At 37.6% G+C, this 22,770-nt stretch overlaps 1 protein-coding gene across 2 annotated transcripts in view; it reads left to right on the top strand.

The window, feature by feature from the left end:
• The window catches only part of LOC142351952 (uncharacterized), a 50,936-nt gene extending 46,873 nt beyond the window's left edge, over positions 1 to 4,063 (top strand). For both annotated transcript variants that reach the window (XM_075404247.1, XM_075404238.1), the window contains exons 6-8: positions 588 to 786; positions 2,804 to 2,958; positions 3,874 to 4,063. In XM_075404247.1, coding sequence (XP_075260362.1) covers positions 588 to 786; positions 2,804 to 2,958; positions 3,874 to 3,946 — 427 coding nt within the window. In that variant the 3' untranslated portion in view covers positions 3,947 to 4,063. The remainder of the gene's footprint in view (positions 1 to 587; positions 787 to 2,803; positions 2,959 to 3,873) is intronic.
• The last annotated feature ends 18,707 nt before the right edge of the window (positions 4,064 to 22,770 follow it).

Below are 22,770 nucleotides of genomic sequence, written 5' to 3' on the forward strand. Positions count from 1 at the left end.
GGTCATTCTCATTATTGCACCCCTCCCCCATTATGTTAAAATTACCTTTTGGACTTACTGCAAAAATGCGTGTTTTAATAGAAAATAACCAAACGTTTCTGCAATAGAAAGAAAGTTTTGAATTCCTTGGTTGGGTGTCTTCAAACAATGTTGCCTCTAGTCAAATAATTTTCATTTGTTCAAGTCATCAAGATTACGAGCATATAACGTGCAAAATAATTTACATTGCAATTCCCTCAATAGCATTTAACACAACCCAATTGATCGGGTCTTCAATGCCTACAAAAAACGTTGGCAATGAAATACTCATAATCGATTCACTTGGCTCTAAGTTTGAGTTTACTGGATGAGATGACATAATAGATTTGCTCATATATATTGAACAAGTCAACTAGCTTCAAAGCTTTATCGGGTCTTCCCCCCCCCGTTACAGAGCATATGCCAACATAGTAATTCAGTATGTAAAAATATGGCACGTGCGTCTGGCGTGTGCAAACAATATGTACCCACAAAGATTGGGGTGGACAAGAGGAAAACATTCAATTCATTGGAGAAATTCTGAAACTTGCTCCGCAATTCTGTACCAGGTCACGTGAGGCGTGGCTAGACCACTGCCAACGTATGCATCCAGGAGTCCTGGTGGCAGACATGCTGATCAGAGGGAACAAAGTGAACAAGTCTCTTCTGCACGAGAAGATCCCTGCCATGGATTGCACCATCTGCCAGAAGAGAGGGAGAGACAGAAGTGGGTGGGACGGAAGGGGACCCATTATTGTCAGGTGCAAGGTACTGGAATTAAGTTGGAATGATATTAGATCTGAGCAGTATCAGAACCCCACATGTTGGGTTGACTTTTCAACCTAATGGTTTCTTTAAATGGTGGTCTCTCTTCTTACAATTTTTTCTTGAGGGTGCGTTTGTACCGTTTGCTCTGGCTTAGTCTTATCTAGTTCCACTTTTAACTCCGCAACTCAGTACCAAGCTTGGAACAAAAAAGGACCAAAATACAGTACTATGGACGCCCTATTAAACAAACACGGTTCAATTTTCGCTAAATTCGGTTAAAATTTGTAGCTCTAGGCATGAAAAAATCTTTTGCTCGGCTTACTAGGGTAATGGATTACATAATTCAGGCAACAATGATCTCCAGCCCTTCGATTTTTTCCAAAATTTTTTCATCCAAAGTCATAAGTCAGGCAGGCGAGGCGTCTGAGATGGTGCAACGACCTGTTATTGTAGTATCTTATACAACGACTCGAACCACTTTTAGGACAGTTAATGGAGCTGATTTTTGAAAATAGTTCTTGATTAACAAAAAAGCGATACCCTTCCGTTGGTCGCTTGCAACCAATACGGTTGCACAGCGTCATTACACTGTCGATCTATGTAAGGAACTTGTATACATTTAATTGCTCTCAAACGAAGTTTGAAGCAATAATCGTAAACGGCTTGGTCTTTTTACGACTCCAGGAGGAGCATTAGTTTTCTTGAGGTTTTTTAAACCGGAGGTACAATTTGTTCCAACGGCATTTTGACTCAAAATCCAAAGTGAGTAAAATTACCATGTGAACTAAATATTTTTGAGCGACAAAAATGGTTTGCTTATGCGATGCGGTCAGTGAATGAATTTTGTTTGCACGTTGAAAAGTATTTTTTGATAAGATGGCGCATATATACAACCGTTTTTAACCCGTTTTTAATTCCATTTGGTTCATTGGTTCGATCTCGCAATTATTTTTGATCAATGCTGCAATCCTCTAAAACTGTTACAATACAGTTTTAGAGCCTAATAATGCGTTTCAACTGCAAAATGGGCACATTTTCCATTTTTTCAAAAAATTCTCTATCTTTGAGCGGACTTTTTTCAAATAAGTACTGTATATGCCGACTTTCTCTTGACATTTCATGCATTGAGCGCTTCTTTTTAACGTGAGGTATTTTTGTTTTATGAAATTGTACACATAATCTGAGCAAGATTTTAATTTTTTTAATTTTCACTTTTGTTGGCATCAAAGCATTGAACTCCAGTGATATTTGATCCATAAATGCAATTTTTACAATAACTTGTTTTTTTTTTGCAAAATGTTTTATTATTTCGATCTTTTGGACTCTGTTCTTTTAATTTCGGCACGAGGATAGCTATGTAATTTTTTTAAAACCAAAATACTAAATAATTGACTGTGCTCGTTATCATACTTCGAATTTTTTTCATATTTGTTAAAAAAAATAGGTTGTGTGGCTCTGTTTTTTACAAGGAGTCCGTATTCTCCTCGTGTTTCCTCATTCTAGCATGTATCATTCTATCATTCTCCCAAGACCTATATTTTCATTCGCTCTGATTTCAGCAGTTGTTAATGAAAATTATTGATTTTAGACTTCTTAGATTCATTTCCTTTTTTTGGTTTGCAATTCTTTTTTAAAAAATATTATGCAGCACCAAATTTGTCGCGAGTATGTTTTGTCTAATATTTTTCAGCAAATATTCTCTGAACTGGTTTTTGATAATTTATATTAAATTTTGCTGTAGTTCGAGATCGTTTTCTCTATGATATCTCCAACAAGAGTTTAGTATGTCTTAATCGCTGTGGCGCTCAAACGAAAAAAAATAGCGTTTTCTTATATTTAGCGTTTCAATTAGCGTTCTCATAACAAAACAATCACTAAAAAATATGGCTGTTTTGATTTTTTTTCTCGATACTACAAAAATTTGTTACTACTATTGCTTTAATTTAAAAATTTATTGATTCTATATCTTGATAAATGCAGCTAACGAAATCCTCTGATGTTGGTTGTGATGGTTTAGACTCTGCAGCAGATAGTGGACCATATCTACGAGGACCACGTGGGGGAGGGGTTCATGTGTTGGGGGTGTGGGAAGATCCGAAAGTACACAGACATCAAACATCTCAGAGAATGTCTCTTCCAATTGTCTGAGTTCTTCGACATGCGCAGCATCAGGTACTCGCACTCAATTCTCATGTCTCAGTTTCATAGAGTCGAGGTCATACAGTCGAGATCTCGACTTGGGACGGAAGCCACAATTGGTAATCCTGTTCGATCATTGATGCTCTTTCTCATATTATTACGTTGCAAAAGGTACATGTGGTCAAGTAAATTTAGGTTGTATATTGTCAATTCAAAACATTTTTACAACTGTTTTCGAACTCTAAGTTCATCGTCGGGTAGATAAAGCTCAACTGGCAAAGCCGAAATAAAATTAAACTAAGAGCATCAACCATTTCTTGAAATTAACCCTCGTGAATTTACTCGAAATTGTCAATGTTGTCCAGGACTGCCTTGACAAGCTGTCAATTAAACATGAATCAAAGAAAGCCTTATTTGTAAGGAACTGCATTAAGTGCGCTTGCATTACTAATCGCTGATTAAGAAAAATTGCAAGCTAGCTGTTATCGATAACATATCGATATTTGATTTCCGTATCGTTTTTCTAGCTAAAGATATAAATTTTAGGCTAATCGGTGCTTTTGTCATAGTTGTTCACAAAAGCCTGAAAGTGTAAAAAGTGTACATTTTGCAACCTAATGATTATTCTTTCCGTGGCAATATTCCTAGCAGACTTTAAAACTTCAGAACAAAAACAGAGGTTACTCGGTTGTCATTGCTATTACTTGCGAAACATTTTTACATGTCTCTACAAAATTAGACTTCAAAGAATGGGAGTCACAATTTTGCTCACAACGCAGCAAATCCCCCCCCCCAACCCCATGTAGAAATCAGAACATGTTTTGTATCGAGGATGTATGAAAATAAATAGAAAATTCTACCTGTATTTTTTGTTCAACAAACAAGACGGACTTATATTGCATTACAGTGACATCAGAAACCATATAATGGATATGCTGCATTTTTCAGGACTGACAAGAAATTGTGGTACGCGTTCCAAGCCAAAAGAAGAAGTCAAGGCTCAGGATCTTACGCTCACTAACTGAAGCTATTCTATAAATACGTCACAAATTGCAGACCCCTAAATTTAATTTGCTTGATACAGCTACTGAACTGAAACAAAGCATAATATTACGCAGCATAATAAGTTGAAAGACGTGCTCAGAAAGTTTTATCAACTGAACTTTCGTGATTTTACTAAGTGAATTGGGGGGCTAATTCATGTCAACCTATATCACTTATGCAGTTGTTGTTGTTGTAGCTGTCGCTCAGAGCTGCAATTCGCAGGTAATTTTGGTGGGATACAGGCGCTTATTACCGTTTTTAACTGGTACCCTAGTTGCATTTGTATCATAACAATAACACATATATTAGTAGTAGTGTGTGACTGCCTATCCACAACTTGCTTGTATTGCGGTGACCTTTCTGCATCTACGCCATGGTTAATGACATGCAGTCCCCGGATTAGGGCGACCGGGAGGGGTATCGTCAAATCAGGGGAAAGGGACAAGGAAGGCGGATTATTCTGTGCAGTGTGGTTGTAAAGGACTCAAGTCTAGCCAATTGGCTACCTCTACTGGTCTTTCCCATAGGTCAATCACTTTCAGGTCCGTGGTCTGCTTACTGCAGTTGAAAATGTGGTTTACGTCATGTGGTGCTACATCACATTTGGGACAGCAGATATCAACATTGTCACAGATTCTACTCCAGAAAGAGTTTAGCAGAGGACAGTATCCAGTTCTCAGTTTTGCTAATTGGAAACGTGCAATTCGTGGCAACGTTTATTCTTCTTGTGCTATCTTTGGTTGAGGTTTACCTAGTTGCTTACTGTCTTTGTTCAACTGAGTATGGACAGTGTGTCGTTGGATATTTTGAGCTCATTTTTATCTTTGCGAATTAATTGCCGTTTATTGTTTGTGTGTTAATTCATGTGGTCCCAATAGGAATCAATTGGTGGCGGTGTCATGCGACAAAAACTGTTTGAAAAGGCTGTTTTATGATCAGCACGATGGCTTTGATAACTGCCGGCTAGACATTGCTCTACCAGCATTTCTGTGTGAGCTTTAACAGGCAGCATTTAACTCTCATGGTGTAAGTCATTGATGTCAGACATTTTTATACAGCCAGTAATTGTGCGAAAATTAATGTTTTTTTTGAACTTGCAGGTAGTTCCAGTTTGTATAGCTGATTGTGGAAGCCGAAATGGGAGCACCGTAGTTCACGACACTCCAACCGATAGCTTTGTAAGTTGCTCAGAGTGTCGCTTTTGTGCACACCCAATTGCTGCTAGCAATCTTCTGCAGTATGTTATTACGCATTTGTAATTTCTCGTTGGTGCTTCTAACATGTTCTCCAAAATTGAACATACTATCAAAGGTAACACCCAGTACTTTGACTTTGGACTTTACTGGGTTCTCAAGAATGGACGCCTCTACGTGGCAGGTTCTCAAGTATGGACGCCTCTACGCGGCAGAACGACGAGTGGGCAACAGTTCCCAGGATCCAAACACACTGCACACAGAGTGCGAGAAACGGGTTTTTGCGGCGGGATCAGGCAAGCCCAGTCTCTCTGGCCCCTAGTATAACATCACTTTGCAGTAGTTCTTGAGCACGCACGAGCAAATTTTTAAAATCTGAACGTCAACAGTACTAGATTTTACGAAGCCACAAACTTTCGGCATTTTATTCAAACCACAATCAAGAGCAATATAGAGCCCAAGTGCTAGAAACGCAAAAATAGTTAATAGGAACGATGTTTGTCTACATATAACATATTTCTTTTCTTTCCGTTTGTTGAAACCAGGAAACGGTTAAACTAGGGCTCTGTGTTTGCTAATTCAGTAGAAAGTAAATAAGATAATTAATTTAAAAATCTTTTTAAAGACGTTTTTGATTTTTTTTGAGCGCATCCAAAACAAAATTATATGGGATAATTTTAAAGGTCTTCGACTCATTTAACGTAAACTTCATTTCAGAATTGAAACGTTTGATAAATTTAGCGCGACAGAAAATAGGCCATCTCCGATGACTTTCAACCTATTGTTGGCCAATTTCAACATTTCCGGACTTTTCGCTTATTTTTTGTTTTTGCCTCGGATCACATCTGAGGAAAATGTTTTATTCCATAGTGACATCCTTTTTAAATACCCGATTCGTTCTTTTACAGTCCAGGCTTCAGGTAAACATACCTTTCTTAAAACTGTTACTTACGACGCATCAGAAAGTTGTTAGCTATTGGGGCCCTCTAACAAAATCGCACAAGTTTTCGGAGAGATAATTGCTGCAGTCTTTCATTGCGATACTGTCAACGATAAGAGACAAAATGTATAGTCCAGAAGTGTTTCGTGATCTAAGCAATGTTCTCTTTCTCAAGTTGCTGCCCAAAAAAATAAAATACATTCTAACTATCAATTGTTTTTCAGATTTTCAATCAGTTCCGGAGGTTTTTTCTCGAAAGGGTTGGTTTCTTTTCCATAAAAATCAATTGCTTTGTAACTGTCTTTCGAACAGACTGCTGATTTGGATCAGTGACATTGTAATATATATCCCGAAAATTTCGAGGTATCCCGGTTCTTTTTACAGAAAATCTTTGAAAATTTTGAAGCACATCGTTCTAAATTTGCCCAAAATCACATTGTCGCAAATGTTCTGGAAGCCCGTCGCAATGAAAATAGCATGCTTCTAGAAGAAGTAGGTCTAATGCGTAGCTTTGAAATTACTACTATCAAAATTTGACACTTCACTTTTTTGGGTTATCAACATTTAAATTAAGAGTTCAATAGACTTCGGACAGGAACCATGAAAAAATTGAAGACAGCTTTGAAGACCAGGGGTGTTGAAGTTCTCTTGAACCACTAGTGTTTCTTTTGCAAATTATAGGTCAAAATTGAGACAAATTTGAGGACATTGTCGCCTGTTTTTTCTTGTTTACGACAATAACCTAAAAACTCCATAACCTATTTCAGACTAAGCTTGTATACCTCTATGGCGTAACAGGCAAACTACGAATATTACTTTGTAGCAAAATTTAATTTACACTATTTACGTTTGTTGATGTCTTCGAGCAAAATGCCCTGCGTTTAGAAAAACCAGAAAAGAAATATGGGGAAAAGAAACTTACTTGTTTTTAGTTGTTTTCGGAAAATAGGGTGGGCAAGACTTTTTTTCTACTTTATTAGTAAATTAATTAGTTTTCAGACTTTCAAACGATATCATCTTTAAATCTGTTCCAACTTTTGAAACTGATAAAAGCAGAAATGAAAGACAGGATAAAATAATTGCAATACTTTCTATATGTACGTCAGTTTCTAGCAAAACTCATCGTAAACCGTACATAAGAAGCGTGAATACAACATTGTTCCTAAGCATTAACTTCACAGATTATTTTCGATTGCAATTCAAAGTTGATCCATTCCTTTTCAGCCTCCAGTGGAAACAAACTTTTCTGAATACAAAACTTTACTGCATTGCTCTTCCCATTGCATTGATATAAAGCATTGTATGTATATACGAATTTCGGAACATTATGTACGGCGAACAGTATTATGCAAGTATTCTTGTTAAATTCATATACCGATATCATAGCCCAAAATATTAAGAGCTAAGTTAACACAAGCGACAACGTGTTCTTTAACTATCCAATTTCAACAAACATATCAATCTCTCTCACATTTCGAAACAAGATATAATTAAGTCAGTTTAGTTGAAAACTGGGATCGTCTGTTTTTGCCCAAACAGCGCCGTTTATTATCCCCTTATCCCCAGTTACAAATTGTTATGTTCAAATGCACGTTTTCATTTTTGAAAAAATATCATACGAGCGGACCGCAGCAATTTTATGCAGTTTTTATTATTTAGGTGCGGGGAGGGTGGGTGGGTTGAAATAACAAACCTATAAAATTATTCAAGCACGGTTCTTTTTTTTACTTATACTAAGATTCTTGATTAATTTCGTCAAATAAGGGTCAAATAGATATTTAACCAGCTGCTCAGAAGGTGCACGGCCATGATAGGCTCTTTTTTGCAGCATAAAGAACCTGAATAAAATTAGCGGATTTTTTTAAATAAAGACTACAGAAACGGATTTTACAAAAAGAAACGAACTATACTAAATTATTCTCAAAGAAAAAAAACAACTGAATCGAATTATTTTAAATCCAAAATATTTTTTTTCAGTTCACCAAAGGTACTTTAGCTCAACTGGCGGGTGTAGTTTGAGAGAGAACATGAGCATGTGACTGTATATTGTTCGAAGAATCCATTTCAATGATTCTTTCATTTTGAACCGCTTCATTTTCCCAATCACCATAATTTCCTTGGCGAATTGTGTCAAAGCTTCACTCAGCCATCAAGCACTCATAATATGCTAATATGTAGACCACCAACAGTTCAGATGAGACACTTGATTCAAAAAACAGCAACTGTCAATTTAGGGTACTACTTGACGATCAGTTATTTTCGTCATTCTTCGTTGCTTGTTCCACTTCGTTTGCTTTTTGTAGCAACCTGCGAAATTCATTCATCTCTTTCCAAAGATCTTTTTCATCTGGCTTCAAATGAACAGCTCGCTCCACTGACTTTAACGCTAGTTTCACTTCGCCAAAATTGAGCTGAGAACGGGCCAATGTTTGTAGAAGTACATACCACGTAGGGTCTAACTTATACGCTTTTTCACAAGCTTCGATTGCCGCAAAATGTTGTCCCAGTTCGTTTAAAACTTGAGCGTGCATTTCAAAAATCTTAACGTCAGGATATAACAGCAAACTTTGTTCAAAAATGGGTAATGCTTTTTCGAATTGCTCATTTTCGGCTAGCGAAATAGCTTGATCGGCTATAGTTTTTGCACGTTCTTGTCTGGAATTGGATTCTTCTGGCTTTTGAGAAGTTGATTTGGGTCGTTTTGGCTCACACGGTGGGAACGAGTCGTCGTCTGAGAGCTGTTCGCTGTCGTCAAATGCTTTTAGCTGATTGGAGAGCTTTGAGGGTGTCTTTCGTTTCCAACTGATCATAATTTTTTGTGTACCATAAAACCTGAAGGTTATCTATATCCGGCCAGTTGCAACAGTATTTAATAAATTACAATTTATAATGTGCAAAAATGGAAATCTTCATTCAGTTGAATATAATCAGCTGATCCGTCACCGAACAAAATCTAAACTGTACAAATTCTCTACTTTCGAAGAGAAACTAGGATAACAAGAGGTAATGTGGTACAATTCCAATCCCTTTTGATGCAAAAAATATCTCAAAACTTCACCACATATCGTACCGAAGTTGAATTGTTGAAGCAAAACAATGATTCATTCAGTTTAGATCTTAAAGTGCAATAGTTTCCAAAATTATGACGAGATGAGTACCAGCGAAAACTTAATTTAAGTTTAGCAGATGAGAAGGGAATGAAAACTTGTCAAGTTATGAAGGCAAAATTGCTGAGAAACCACATTTCTGAAACCAACTTCACAGACTTCAAAAAACTTTCAACAATCAAATAATGTTGGGTTATGGACTTTCGCAAGCGGAATAAAAAGCGTTTTTAACTAAGTAAAAGAATTAATTTCTCAAAAATGAGAGAATAACAAAATGATATTTTACAGTAGAATTTAGAGATTTACAGGAGAGATCTGATTATAAGATCAAGATGGTGATTTGAATTTGGGGATGAAAAAGGACTCAAAAATCAGCTGTATATATATACCCATTATCAGTGTGAAAAAGTCAAGATACAAAACTAATCTTAGCACCGTGATTTATAGTGGGGGTCGCAAAGGTTACCCAATATGGTTTGCTTCTGCAAATCAGTCGCAAAGGGAACCATAAATGGAATGCATTTGCACTTTTCTGAGAATTCATTCACACTTCCGGAGATATCATCATCATTTAATACATGCTGGGAAGATTTTACATCAATTAATCTAACTCTAATAATAGTTATCTAGATTCACCAATTTGAACCGAATATTGATTCTCAGCACCATTTCTTGACGATTCATTTATATAATTTCTTTGATCAAAATCAAATTGCTTGTCTTTCTAATCTGGTAAGTCAAACTTTCTTTCTAATTCTCACTAAGTTTAAGACTATAGTTTGATCGAAATTCTAACACCCCCACTCAGACTTGAGCTGATTGCGTAGAGTCTGTTCCCATCAAAACTGCTCTGAATGTTTCCACTTTCGAAACGGGTAAGGACTTTGTGAAGATGTCCGCTGCCATTTTGTCTGTAGGAACGTAATGAATTGAAATAGTCCCATCCTCCGTTTTGTCCCGGATGAAGTGAAACTTTGTTTCGATGTGCTTGCTCCTTTTGTGCATGACTGGGTTTTGGCAGAGTCTGATACAACTTTGGTTGTCTTCTCCAATTGCTATTGGACGTTTCTGTTGGATGCCAAAATCCTCTAGAAGTTGTTTCAGGTAGAGTGCTTCCTGAACTGCTGCTGCCATGCCCTGATATTCTGCTTCTGATGAAGAAAGAGCAACTGTGGCCTGCTTCTTGACACCCCAGCTGAGTGCTGCGCCACGTCCGTTGAGCTTGAAGTAATAGCCCGTTGTTGATTTTCTGTCGTTCACGTCTCCAGATCAGTCTGCATCACTTTCCCCCACTAAATCATAACTAGCCTCTTTTGTGTAAGTAAGTTTTAAACCTTTTGAACCTTGAAGATATCGCAGAAGTCGTTTTCCGCACATCCAGTGTTGATTGGTAGGTGCATTCATGTGTCTGGACAGAATGTTGACTGTGAACATGATGTCTGGCCTCGTCTGTTTGGCCAGATACAGAAGTGATCCAACCAAGCTTCTGTAGATCCTCTGGTCCACTTCTTCGTCTCCGTTCTGTGCTGTCTGGAGTTTCAAATTCAAATCAGCTGGAGTTCTTGAGGGTTTGCATTGATCCATTTGAAACCGCTCAAGCATTGTTTCTATGTAGCGTTCTTGGTCGACTGTGACTTTGCCCTCTTCTCGTCTGATTCTTAGACCCAGAAACCAGTGTAGTCTCCCTCTGTCTTCCATGTGAAAGGTTGCTTCTAGTGCCTTCTTGACATCAGAGACCACTGTCATACTTCTTGATGCTACTATGATGTCGTCAACCCAGACCAAGATGAAGGTGTGATCCTCTGCCTCTGATCTTGCAAACAAGCAGTGATCGTTCCTGCTTCTGGTGAACCCCTGTCTCAGTAGGAAGTTTGCCAGCTCTTTGTACCAGTTGTTAGCAGCCTGTTTCAAACCATAAATTGATTTGTTTAGTCGACATACTAACTTCTCCCCATCTGATCCGCGTTTTACAAACTCCTGTGGCTGTTCCAGATACACTTCTTCCTCGATTGGTGAGTGCAGGAAAGCAGTCTTGACATCAAATTGGTGCATCACATGGCCCTGCTTCGCTGATAGTTGAAGTAGAATCCTGAATGTCTCTGGCTTGCAGGTAGGCGCAAAAGTCTCAAAGTAGTCCAGTCCTTCCACTTGTTTGAAGCCTTTCGCCACATAGCGCGCTTTGTATTTGTCCACTTGACCACTGGGTCCCAATTTCACTTTGTAGACCCATTTGCCCGGTATGACGTCCCTGTCTGTGGGTGGTCTCACTAGGTTCCAAGTCTCGTTGTCTTGGAGTGCCTTGACCTCGTCCTTAATTGCCCGGTGCCACTGGTCCCAATCGTCACCTTGCTTGGCTTCGTAGACTGTTTTGGGTTCCACATAGTCGCCCTCAGTCACAGCAAGATGGGTCCTGACTTCTCCAAAAAATTGCGGAACATTCCTTGCTCGTGTCCCTCGTCTGGGCTCTGCTCTGTCCGCGTGTTCCAGTGCATCTTCATTGAAGCCAACTGTCACTAACTGTGAGAAGTCTTCTGTGTCACTGTCTTCCAGTGAATCTGAGTCTCTGTGACTCCCTCTTGTTGCAGTAGATCCTTCATCTAGTGCTGTTTCTCCAACATCCGAGGCCTCTTGTCTCAGTGTTGTTTCTTGAGTATTCACGCTCCCTGCGTCATGCCACTCCTCCTTTATTGCAGTAGATGTGTCCTGTCGTTCTCTGTTGTCATCGTCTTGATGACCATCATCTGGGTGGCAGATTCCCAGTTCCGACCCATCATCTAGTAGGTCCGCCGTTTCTTTGTTGTCAGGGATTGAGCCCACTTCAGACTCCTTGATGATCACATCTCGAACTGCCATCACCTTGCGTGTGTTGGGTATGTACACCAGGTATCCGTTTTCTCCTTCAGTGTAACCCACAAACTTTCCTTCCAGTGCCTTGGGTTCAAGCTTGCTGACTTCTCTGTCCCTCTTCCTCATGAAGACTGTGCAACCAAAAATAGATAATTTACTAATTGGAAGCTTAGGTTTTATACCTCTCATCAGCTCTGCTGGGCATTTTTCTTCTCCTCGTCTCACAACCAAGTTTCTGATCCTTGCTGCGTGAAGAATTGCTGCTCCCCACATCATCTTCGGAAGTCCTGAGTCAATGAGCAAACATCTTGCCATCTCCAGCAGTGTCCTGTTGCACCTCTCAGCTAACCCATTCTGTTGTGGCGTCTCTGGTATGGTCTTCTCCTGTAGAATGCCTGCATCTAAGCAGTACGTCTCGAACTGCTCTGAGAGAAACTCCTTCGCATTGTCTTGCCTCAGCTTCTTGGGCGTCCCCACACTGAGAACAAATTTCTTCAGGCTGGCCAGTGCTTCACTCTTTGCCTTAAGCAAGTCCACAAACACAAACTTCGTGTATTGGTCTGCAAACACTATGCAGAACCGGAACCCTGACAGTGACTCTACTCTGAAAGGTCCCATCACGTCTGTGAACACCCTCTCCAGCTTCTCTTCTGCTTGGGTCTCTGCCACTCTTGGTACTGGAGTCTTTGTGATCTTGGCCAATGCACACACATTGCATACATCATCGAGTTCCCCCACTGTCTCCGGTGCATTCCTGACCACATCTGCTTGATTCAAATGACCCAATCGTCTGTGCCACTTCCTTGCACTGTCAAGTTTCACGCTGTTGGAACTCATCTTGAATTCTAGAACGCTGCAGGGTAAGTAAAACAAATTATTTTCTTGTGTTAGTTTTACCCGAGTTCCCTTCTGGAGTTTCATGCAGCTGTTTCTTCTCTCGAAAGTGAAGCTATGTCCCCACTCCGTGCATCTTGAGACTGATAGGAGGTTTGAAGAATAGTCCGGCACACACAGAACATTTTTGAAATCGCATCGGAATTCCCCTTTGTTTGAGGGTATGCTGATCCTCACACAGCCTCTGCCCACCACTCTGGAAGCCTCTCCGTTGGGATTTCCGACCACTGATTGAATGGGCACAAAGTCCAGAAACGCATCGATGTTCGTCACTATGTGATCTGTACAACCACTGTCCACTAGCATGCCTGCTGTCTTCCACTGGGTAAGAGCTGCCCAGCATTCCTCGTCTGGTGTAGCCAATGTTGGACCCATTGCCACTGACTCATGTTTGCCTCCATCTCTTTGTCTCTTGCATGCCCTGTCTAGGTGACCCTTCTCACCACACTTGCTGCATTGTGCTGTCTCCTTCCTCCTGCAGTCCTTGGCAAAGTGTCCAGGGATCCCACACACAAAGCAGTTTCCTTTCTTGGGTCCCTTCTTGAAGTCACGCTTCACTGCCAGTGCCACTTTGTCCCTTGTGTCTCTGCACCGTGCTCTCATGAAAGTTCTGCAGCCTTTTCCTCAACTCTGTGAAGTTCGTTGCCGGGTTGAAGCTTTCCTGTATAACAAAACTTTCATACCTCATTGGCAGACCATTGAGGACCAAGGCGTTGAAGAGGGTCTCTGAGACTGCTTCCCCTGCTTCTTGTAGCCTTGTGAGCAACTCCTGTCCTCTGATGAAGAAGCTGTCCAAATCCTCAGAATCCTCGAGCTGCAGTCGAGCAAGCTGTGCCACTAAAGTCACCACTGTCGGCGTCTCCACACTCTGAAATCTCTCTTGCAAAAGCTTCCAAGCCTTTGCTCCATCTCTAATGCCGTCATCTCCCACACAGTCATGTCTCATCAGCATGAGGGTTGTTGCATCTAGAGTCAGTGCCAGATGGCACCACAAATTGTTCCGTTTCTCCTTGATGTCTGCAACTTCCTTCTCATATGCATCCTTCAGCACCTTGTAGTTCTTCTTTTCATCATTGGTTGCCCCATTGGCCAGTGGCGCAGGCTCATTGGGTTGCTCCTCTGTCCCCAGTAGTGATTTGTAGAGTCCCTTCGTCTGCATCATCGCCACAAATCTTGTGCTCCAGATTGGAAAGTCCTGTGCCTTTCCTGTGTAGGTCAGCAGCTTCACTGTCTGTTGATCCATTGAAGTTTGAGCAGGCAAAACAGTTGTGAAAAGAAAAGGTACTAAGCAGAAAAGGATTATGACTGTCAACAACAAATTAGTTTTGTTTTGGAAATTAATTTTATGACTTAGAAAATTGCTGGGCCCATAACCTGTTGGGTTATGGACTTTCGCAAGCGGAATAAAAAGCGTTTTTAACTAAGTAAAAGAATTAATTTCTCAAAAATGAGAGAATAACAAAATGTTATTTTACAGTAGAATTTAGAGATTTACAGGAGAGATCTGATTATAAGATCAAGATGGTGATTTGAATTTGGGGATGAAAAAGGACTCAAAAATCAGCTGTATATATACCCATTATCAGTGTGAAAAAGTCAAGATACAAAACTAATCTTAGCACCGTGATTTATAGTGGGGGTCGCAAAGGTTACCCAATATGGTTTGCTTCTGCAAATCAGTCGCAAAGGGAACCATAAATGGAATGCATTTGCACTTTTCTGAGAATTCATTCACACTTCCGAAGATATCATCATCATTTAATACATGCTGGGAAGATTTTACATCAATTAATCTAACTCTAATAATAGTTATCTAGATTCACCAATTTGAACCGAATATTGATTCTCAGCACCATTTCTTGACGATTCATTTATATAATTTCTTTGATCAAAATCAAATTGCTTGTCTTTCTAATCTGGTAAGTCAAACTTTTTTTCTAATTCTCACTAAGTTTAAGACTATAGTTTGATCGAAATTCTAACAAATAACGCATACGAATACAATTCTTGAACTTCTTGAAAAGAAAGAGCAATGACAAATAATTTTATCTCTTTAAAACCGTCACAGACCATTTCTGGAAAAGCAATCACTGATTGTACAAGCTTGCGGTTCGTCGCCAATAAGAAACATGCCTGTTACTAAGCCTAAATATCCAACATGCCTTTATATCAGAACCCTCGCGAGAAAAATAAAAAAACAGAAGGGCATGTCGGCGAACTTAGACATTTGGTGTTTCATTCTTGCCTCATTCTTCAATTTTTTTGTTTTGTATAACTTTCTTCAATTACATTATAGAGACATTATAGAAAACAAAACAAGTATATAGTGCAACTTTCAGCAAATATCAAACCTGAAAAGAATAGTTGTCAACGCTGTTATTCATTAACTAATTCAGAGAATTCAATAATTTTTTGGAATATCAACGACTGTTATGTGGCGATTCTTAACGTTTTTTCTTCATATTTTGATAGTTTTTGGCTTCCGTCGGATGCTTTTCAGATATATCCAAAAAACCTCAACCATTAATGTACCCATGTCCACAGATATCATATGTTAGTTAATTTAAATCAAGCATAATAAGCATTATGATAGATCCGATCATAAAATTAATTCAACGAGTAAGCTCCCGCGCTGTCTGTTTTCGCGCAGTTAGTTGTAAATCTTAACTCCCAGCAATTTATTAAAACTCACTTTTTAATAAAAGTGAGACGCTTACGAGCGGTTTAAGATCAATTTCGGGAGCAGCTTTATAAACACTAAACATCCAAAAGTATCCAGTTTCGCTTTAAATTATTCCCTTCACTTTAAGATCAGATTTTTTGGGACTACTTTTCAGTTTTCCCAAAAATCTGATTCTAAGACCTCAACCACTGCCAGCGTTACGAAACAATAGAAACTTTATAATCTGATAAAATTAGCAAAGCTAGAAGCTCGAAGAAGAAAAACTTCTTAGAAAAGCTCAAAGAGAAAATCATTTGTCGCCTCAACTAACACTTCGCGACTATTAGCAAATGAAATTAGTCACAAAAAATTTGTTTTCAAATTCAAAACAGGTTTAAATTCGAGTTTCAAAATCCACAATTTACCATCTAGAAGCAGAAGGCGGGTTCCAGAACGACTCAAATACAAAATTTGTCAGCAGAGATATCATTCAACACATGCTTACAAAGCTAGCTAATGAACACAAAATCTTCTAACTGTTCAAAAGGACAGACAACTTCTTTGAAAAGAATTAGCCAATAAAATTCGATTGAGCAAAACCCTGCAGTATATAAAAATGGAAAAAGTTTGAAAAGGCCATTAATTGAACGATCAGCAAAAAAAACTTCGGAAGTATTTGGTCGGATTCCTGGGAATATTATTTTTAGGATTAAGATCAAGATTATTCTCATACAATGGGATATTTGTAACTTTAGACTGATACAACCCTATTTAAAAAATTAAGAAAAATCAAAATTGAAGGTGAAATTGAACTCAACCAATAAACAATAACCAGAACATAAGTCAAATTAATTCAAAGCATAAAACCTCAAACCGCTGGCAGGTGGCCGGAATAGCCGCAAAACGAACTTACAAACTGTAGAATCAGATATAAAATTGCATTAATGAAATTGATGAGGTATAATACACCATCAAAATTTTCCACAAAGAATTCATAATGCTTGTTAATTTGTTTGCTATGATTTATTGACCTGCTGAAACTGATTTAGATTAACAATAATTGACTTTAATCTAATTGTTATCAGGTCATTTAGAGAGTGAGGAAGGTCAATGATGATCACAAAATTAATCACGCAATTCAGTTTAAAATTCACTTCCAAATAGTTTAAGATAATACGTCGAGCACATAAAAGCAGCAAATGAGCGTTAAAAGAATGGCATGAACGTGCTCACAAAACTGCCCATTCGAGGATGGTAACATGCGACATGAAAAAACATGACACGAAAAATGAGCGTCAGAAGACGGCACAAAACGAAAATCCAATATCACCGGAATATAGCTTTGTAAAGCTTCGCAGTATTATAAAACGATTAGATGCCCGCATCAATTTAGGTCACCAATTTCGATCTGGACAGAGGGAACGAGAAAAAAAGTTCTAATATCTCGATCACGGATCATAAGCATCTCTTTTTTGAAAGCACATTTGGATGCATTTACAGATAAAAGCATTCTTTTCATAGACACCACAGCGGGCTATATTTACACTGAATGCTAGGAAATAACAACAAGTACTAAAAAACTTATTTCATTATCGCCTTCATGCGTTAGAAATTATCAAATTGGTCATTCAAAAAGTATGTAAATCCTCATTTCAAATAAAAAGCGTTATTAAGCTACAATATACAAACAAGACAGGCTTTCTTTCAATCATTCGCACTTTTGGGATTTGAAATCAGAAGCGTTCCTCAAATTAAAACTCGATCACTTAATTCATACGACCAGCGGGGTGCTACTGTACTAGGCATAGTTGGGGTCTTGATTTAATTTTTCAAAAAGGGACATCAATTCAGGAGGGAACATAGTAATATAAAAAGTGTAGAAATTATAGTGAAAAAAGTTATTCGATTCCTCACAGATTGCATGCTATTAATTCACAATATCCAACTGTGATATCATGTTAACAACAGAACTATAATTTATTATTGCTGCTAGTAATGCTGTTTGTCTACGTCACTTTTGTGTTTTGATTTCGAATAATGTTAAAGCAGTTATCACGCTGATTAAATTCAAAAATTCATCAGCTCGGCTATAGCTCACGCCAAATCTTGGCTAATTTTGTCAAGAAATTGGAACTTGCGAATTGGAAAGTATTTGGTGACATTGACGCTGCTCCCTGCAATGTTCATACTTCATCTCTCCCAGTCTTAATTATTTTTAAAAATTGTTCAAAATGGAAAATTCAACAAAAATTACATTTTTAACTTTTGAACTCCTATCTCAAACGATAGCAGAATTTTACTTTAAACTCGAGTAGAAATAGAAAACAGAACCGATATAGTAAAACAATTTTTGGTTCAAAAAATAAGGTCACTTCCCTGTGAAACAATTATGATTGCCCGAAAAGATTTGAAAATTCTCAAAAATCGAAAGTCAAAATAGACTCGAGCTTGCAACATCTTTGCCCGTGTTTCAAGCAATAAGATGCAATGCCAGAATTCATCATGAAAATTTATCTTATTTTGCCAACGTATCTGAAGTTATAAAAAATTTTGAGATTTTGATTGTTCAGGGAATGGGTACTCAAGTCTGTGGGTTTCAACCCAGTTCTGGATAGGGCAATAAGAGTTTAAAGGCCGGTGCTTATACAGATGAGAACAATCATAATTTCATAATAATTCAATCAAGATAATGGGTTGTATTACTAGTCTAATTTCACTCCTCCCCCACAACTCTCTCTTCCTCTAATCAAATGTGGAATCTATGATGGAATTTGTGGCATAGTACTAATCGTAATTGCAATAATCGTAATGCACCTTTGAACGATTCAACCAATCACTACCCACCGATTGCCTTCCGTCTAATTTAGCCGAACGAGCTCATGTGACCGAAAAAACCTAAAAATTGTCCTCATATAAAATCAACAATGATCCAAGTATGAACCAAAAGTCCACGAATATTAATTTACGGCAATTTTTTTAAAAAAATTTTGAAAAAAATCTGATCTTTGCAATGATTAAACTTAGCATTACCATCGCCTAGCTTGACTCTTGAAAAGAGCGAACTTACTCCGACAAAGAAGTCCAGATCAATATTTGCTGTCTTAATACATAGAAGAATGCAATTCGCTGTGCGCTCAATCCCGTAATCAGCTGGCAGATTTCTGAAGTCGGTTTAGAGAAAGCCCACTTACGAAAAAAAACTTTCATCAATCACACCTCACCTAATCGAGGCGCTACTCATCAACGTCAAACAATTTCAATTTCAATTATAGATTTTGATACGCACCCCCCCCCCCCCCCCCTACAGCTACAGATTGCAAGGAAAGAAAACAATTGACACCTGAATTGCAACTGAACCGTCGGCTTAATCCGACACCGTAGCAGTTGTTCACACCTGCACTGATGGGAATTGGAGACAGCCTTGCGACCAATTTAGCCAAACAGCAATCGTGGGCATTTTTATTGAGGTCTGCTTGCCTCCTGTGCTCAGTTGGGAAATAAAGGACGCTCTCTCCTTGTCTTATTACTGCATAACCCAATCAACAACAGCAACAACAATCCCATTCTCCAACCCATACCTTCTCTTTCGGGCTGCCTTCTCTATTCGTACATACATAAATAGCCGACTGTTGAATTGTCCGATATGAGTTTAGCCATGACTAGGAATTTGACCAATAATTTAACTCTTTGCACCCGATATCCTTGCTCAACATGCCATTGTACGTAGTTTCGTTGGTTTCCAGTTACCATTATAAATGAATCTAATAAAAAATAGTTTTTAAATACGTTTATAAATACGTTATAAATATAAAAACGCAAATAATTGAAATCAGAAATTAATAGGGTGCGTATCGGCGGTGGCACTTCGAAACTTTATATTATAAGGATCGTTTTTATACATGGTTTGTGAAAATCAAAACTAAGTTTAACAATGTTTAAAAAATGTTTAACACATTTTTTACATTTTTTAAAATTTACTTGTTTAAACAAACTAAAATTTGTTCACAAGCGGAAGAAGAAATCGTTAATTTTTTTTTCATCGGCTAGAAAGTGATTCGGACAAAATGCCTGGCATAATTTGGGTATTTCTATTACTAAGAGTAGTAGTAATAGCAGTTCTCTAGTGATTCCAAATTAATAATCAAAGTCGCTGTGGGGGTGAAAATAGCAATAGTACACAGAGTGCTTTTTAATTAATTTGATTGAAAAATTTCAGCTGATCACTTTATTGCAATTTTAGCGAGCACAAATGCAATTGAATAGGAAAGCTTTCAAGCCACTTTTCAAATTATGATCCAACAAATATCAAAAAGGGACTGCAAATTAAGATTGCAACAAAGAGGCGATTAAATCTAAACAAAGCCATCCCAAACCAATTCAATTCAAAAGGGAAGAGGGAAGGTACAATAGACAAACAAAACAAGCAAAATCAATATTTCAAGTCACATAACAATTATTGTTAGCAGAAATCAAATTGAAAATTTCTATACCAACAAGAGTTGCGGAGCCACAAGAGAGAATACTCCTCTATGTTAGCCAAAGGACAAATTGTATGAAATCTTCCCCAAAATTATGCAAGAATTTCAAACAAAATAATTTTTGAAATATTTTTTTTCGACATATTTTTTAATAAGGACTTCAATTTTCGATCACTCACGTATGAAGTTCTCAAGAGGTGAAAAAACGAGTTAATTGATCATTAACTGATGGTACTTACAGAAACTAAAGATGAAACAGGAACAAAGTTTGTCGAATTGTAAAGACTTAAAACAATTTATCAGATTTTAATCGGATCTATTCTGCTCCTTTCCCGGAGTTTTTGGACCCCCCTCCCCCATTCACAAATATGTGTTGTTATGTAGCACATCACTATGTTTAAAAAACAGCATGTAGACTTGGCGAAGGGAGTCAACGTTTTATGCCGACTCAGCTGCCACTTCGGCTAGCCACATGACAATTGTTGAAGCAACGAGAAAATGTCCCGAGGGATGTGTTTATTGGGCGGGCGTAGTTTTTAATTCCAATCTCTCATTGTTAACGGACACTTATGGACTAATATACGGTGGAAAGGTCCTCAGAGAATGGTATACGCTCTTTCGCAAAAAGTCTATCATACACAGATTTTTAAGTTCAAAAATGATTGTTCACAGTATTATATAACTATGCAAAAAATTTTAAATTCATAAAACGGTATAAAGCATTTACCGGAATGTTTGGGTTCCTTTTGTACGCATGATACAAGTAGAACTTGTGCACCTGGATTAAAAATGCGGATAGCATTTTAATTCAAGAAAGTTCAGAGAATTTTATAACAACAAACAGTGAAATGTCAATACGTGTCTAAGTTAAGCATCATATGTGCTAAAGTAAAAGTTCAAATACATTGCTCAACTTATATACATCAAGCTACTCGATTTTGTCAAGACAATTTTGCAAAAACAATTGCTGAAGAAAACTTGAGATATGTTTTAATTTCAGATACGTTACAGTTTGTAAGAACTAAGAAAGACTTGTTAGAATACAAAAAAATTCCGATGACACACACGGACTAGATAAAGATGACCTATCATGTTCAAATTTTTTTTGATTAACTATACTATTCAGCATTAAAGCTTTTGAGGTAAAAAGAAAAAAATTGAAACTGCAATTCACCACGAAGAAACAAAAAAAGATGGAAAGAAATTGCCCCGTCTGTTCTTCGAGAGCAATTTCTCCGACGTAAGATGGTTTGTTTTCATACTAAGTTGACGTGGATTATGAAAGTTGAACCAACGATCAGTATTCCAAATTATATGCAATAAATTCAGTCTGAGGTATTCGAGTCCCCGACCTCCAGGGTAATAGACTGAAACATTCAGCACTCTCTGCTACGCCTAGTTGACATTGCTCTGGTTTTTAAAACTTTTGTTTTAGCTATCCTGTAAAAAATACTTTTATAACTTTCAAATTTAAAATTTTATCAATTTTAAAATTTTCTGTAATTATTCTTCAAGAAAAACTAAAAACAAACGTCTGATTTTCAAAACGTATTTCTACTTTTTGACCTATCACAGAGAAGCTGCTTAGTCATAATTATTCGTCATGCCACATATTAAAAACTTCATGTAGCGGTTCTCTCCCACGCCCTCAACTAAAAAAAAAACAAATTTCTCCAAGATCTATTTGTTAATTGCACTGTGTCAATTAGGATTATCTTTAACAATCCAGTAAATTTTATGGGCAAAAGATGATTTTAGGTCTTTCAAGAGCATAGGGTTCTCTACCCTTACCCTACACCCATCCGTCCCCAAAAATATTAAATAAACAAACCAATCACTTTTATAGATGCTGAAACGCGAAAAGAATTCAGAACTAAGTGATTTCGAGGCGAAGTTCAACCTACAAGCCTGTTGCCTTTCTACGAATGCGTTTGCAATTTAGAAATCGCATTACTAATATTCAAACGCTCAAAAATTAGATCACTTTTTCGAAGCATCACTAATTTACCGAAATGCATCAGAGATAAATAATTTTAATTGATATAAATTATGAATTATTTAATGTATTATGTAATTAATTAAATTGTTGATAATTATTATGATAAAGGAGAAGTTTATTCTTTCTTTCTTTTTTTCTTTCTAGAGATCATACATGCTACTAAATTGAGCCTATACCCCTTCAAATTTTATATGAACATTAATTACCGCTTTTTCGAGATACAAAAAATTGTTTGAGCTAGACTTTTATAATCATACTTATAACCAGTCATGACCAGTATCCGATTACTCACAGAATGAGACCTCTAGTCTTACTTCAACCGACTATAGATGAATACGCTTAAAAAGTAAATAAAAAACTAAAGAGAGAAAAAGTCTGAAAGGAGATTCACCAAAATGAGAATCGGAGACTGCTTCTAATGCTCAGTGCTGTGAATTGATTTAAACGACACGTGTTTCTAAATTGAATTGCCATATTTAAAGCTGAGAAAAGCAATTTCAAGCAGGAAAAAGTAATTAACCGAAGGATACTTGTTGCTTTTGAAACCAAAGCAACTTTTCCCAACTAAAGTGCGCTGTGAAAATTGAAAACTAAATTAAAATACAAAATCTAACATGTGGATTTGAGTGATGATGTTGGTTAAGAAGGCAAATTATGGGACTCGGGAAGGAGGAGGAGGAG

The sequence above is a fragment of the Convolutriloba macropyga genome, chromosome 1 (genome assembly GCF_964194025.1).
Source record: "Convolutriloba macropyga chromosome 1, txConMacr16.3, whole genome shotgun sequence".
NCBI lineage: Eukaryota > Metazoa > Xenacoelomorpha > Acoela > Convolutidae > Convolutriloba > Convolutriloba macropyga.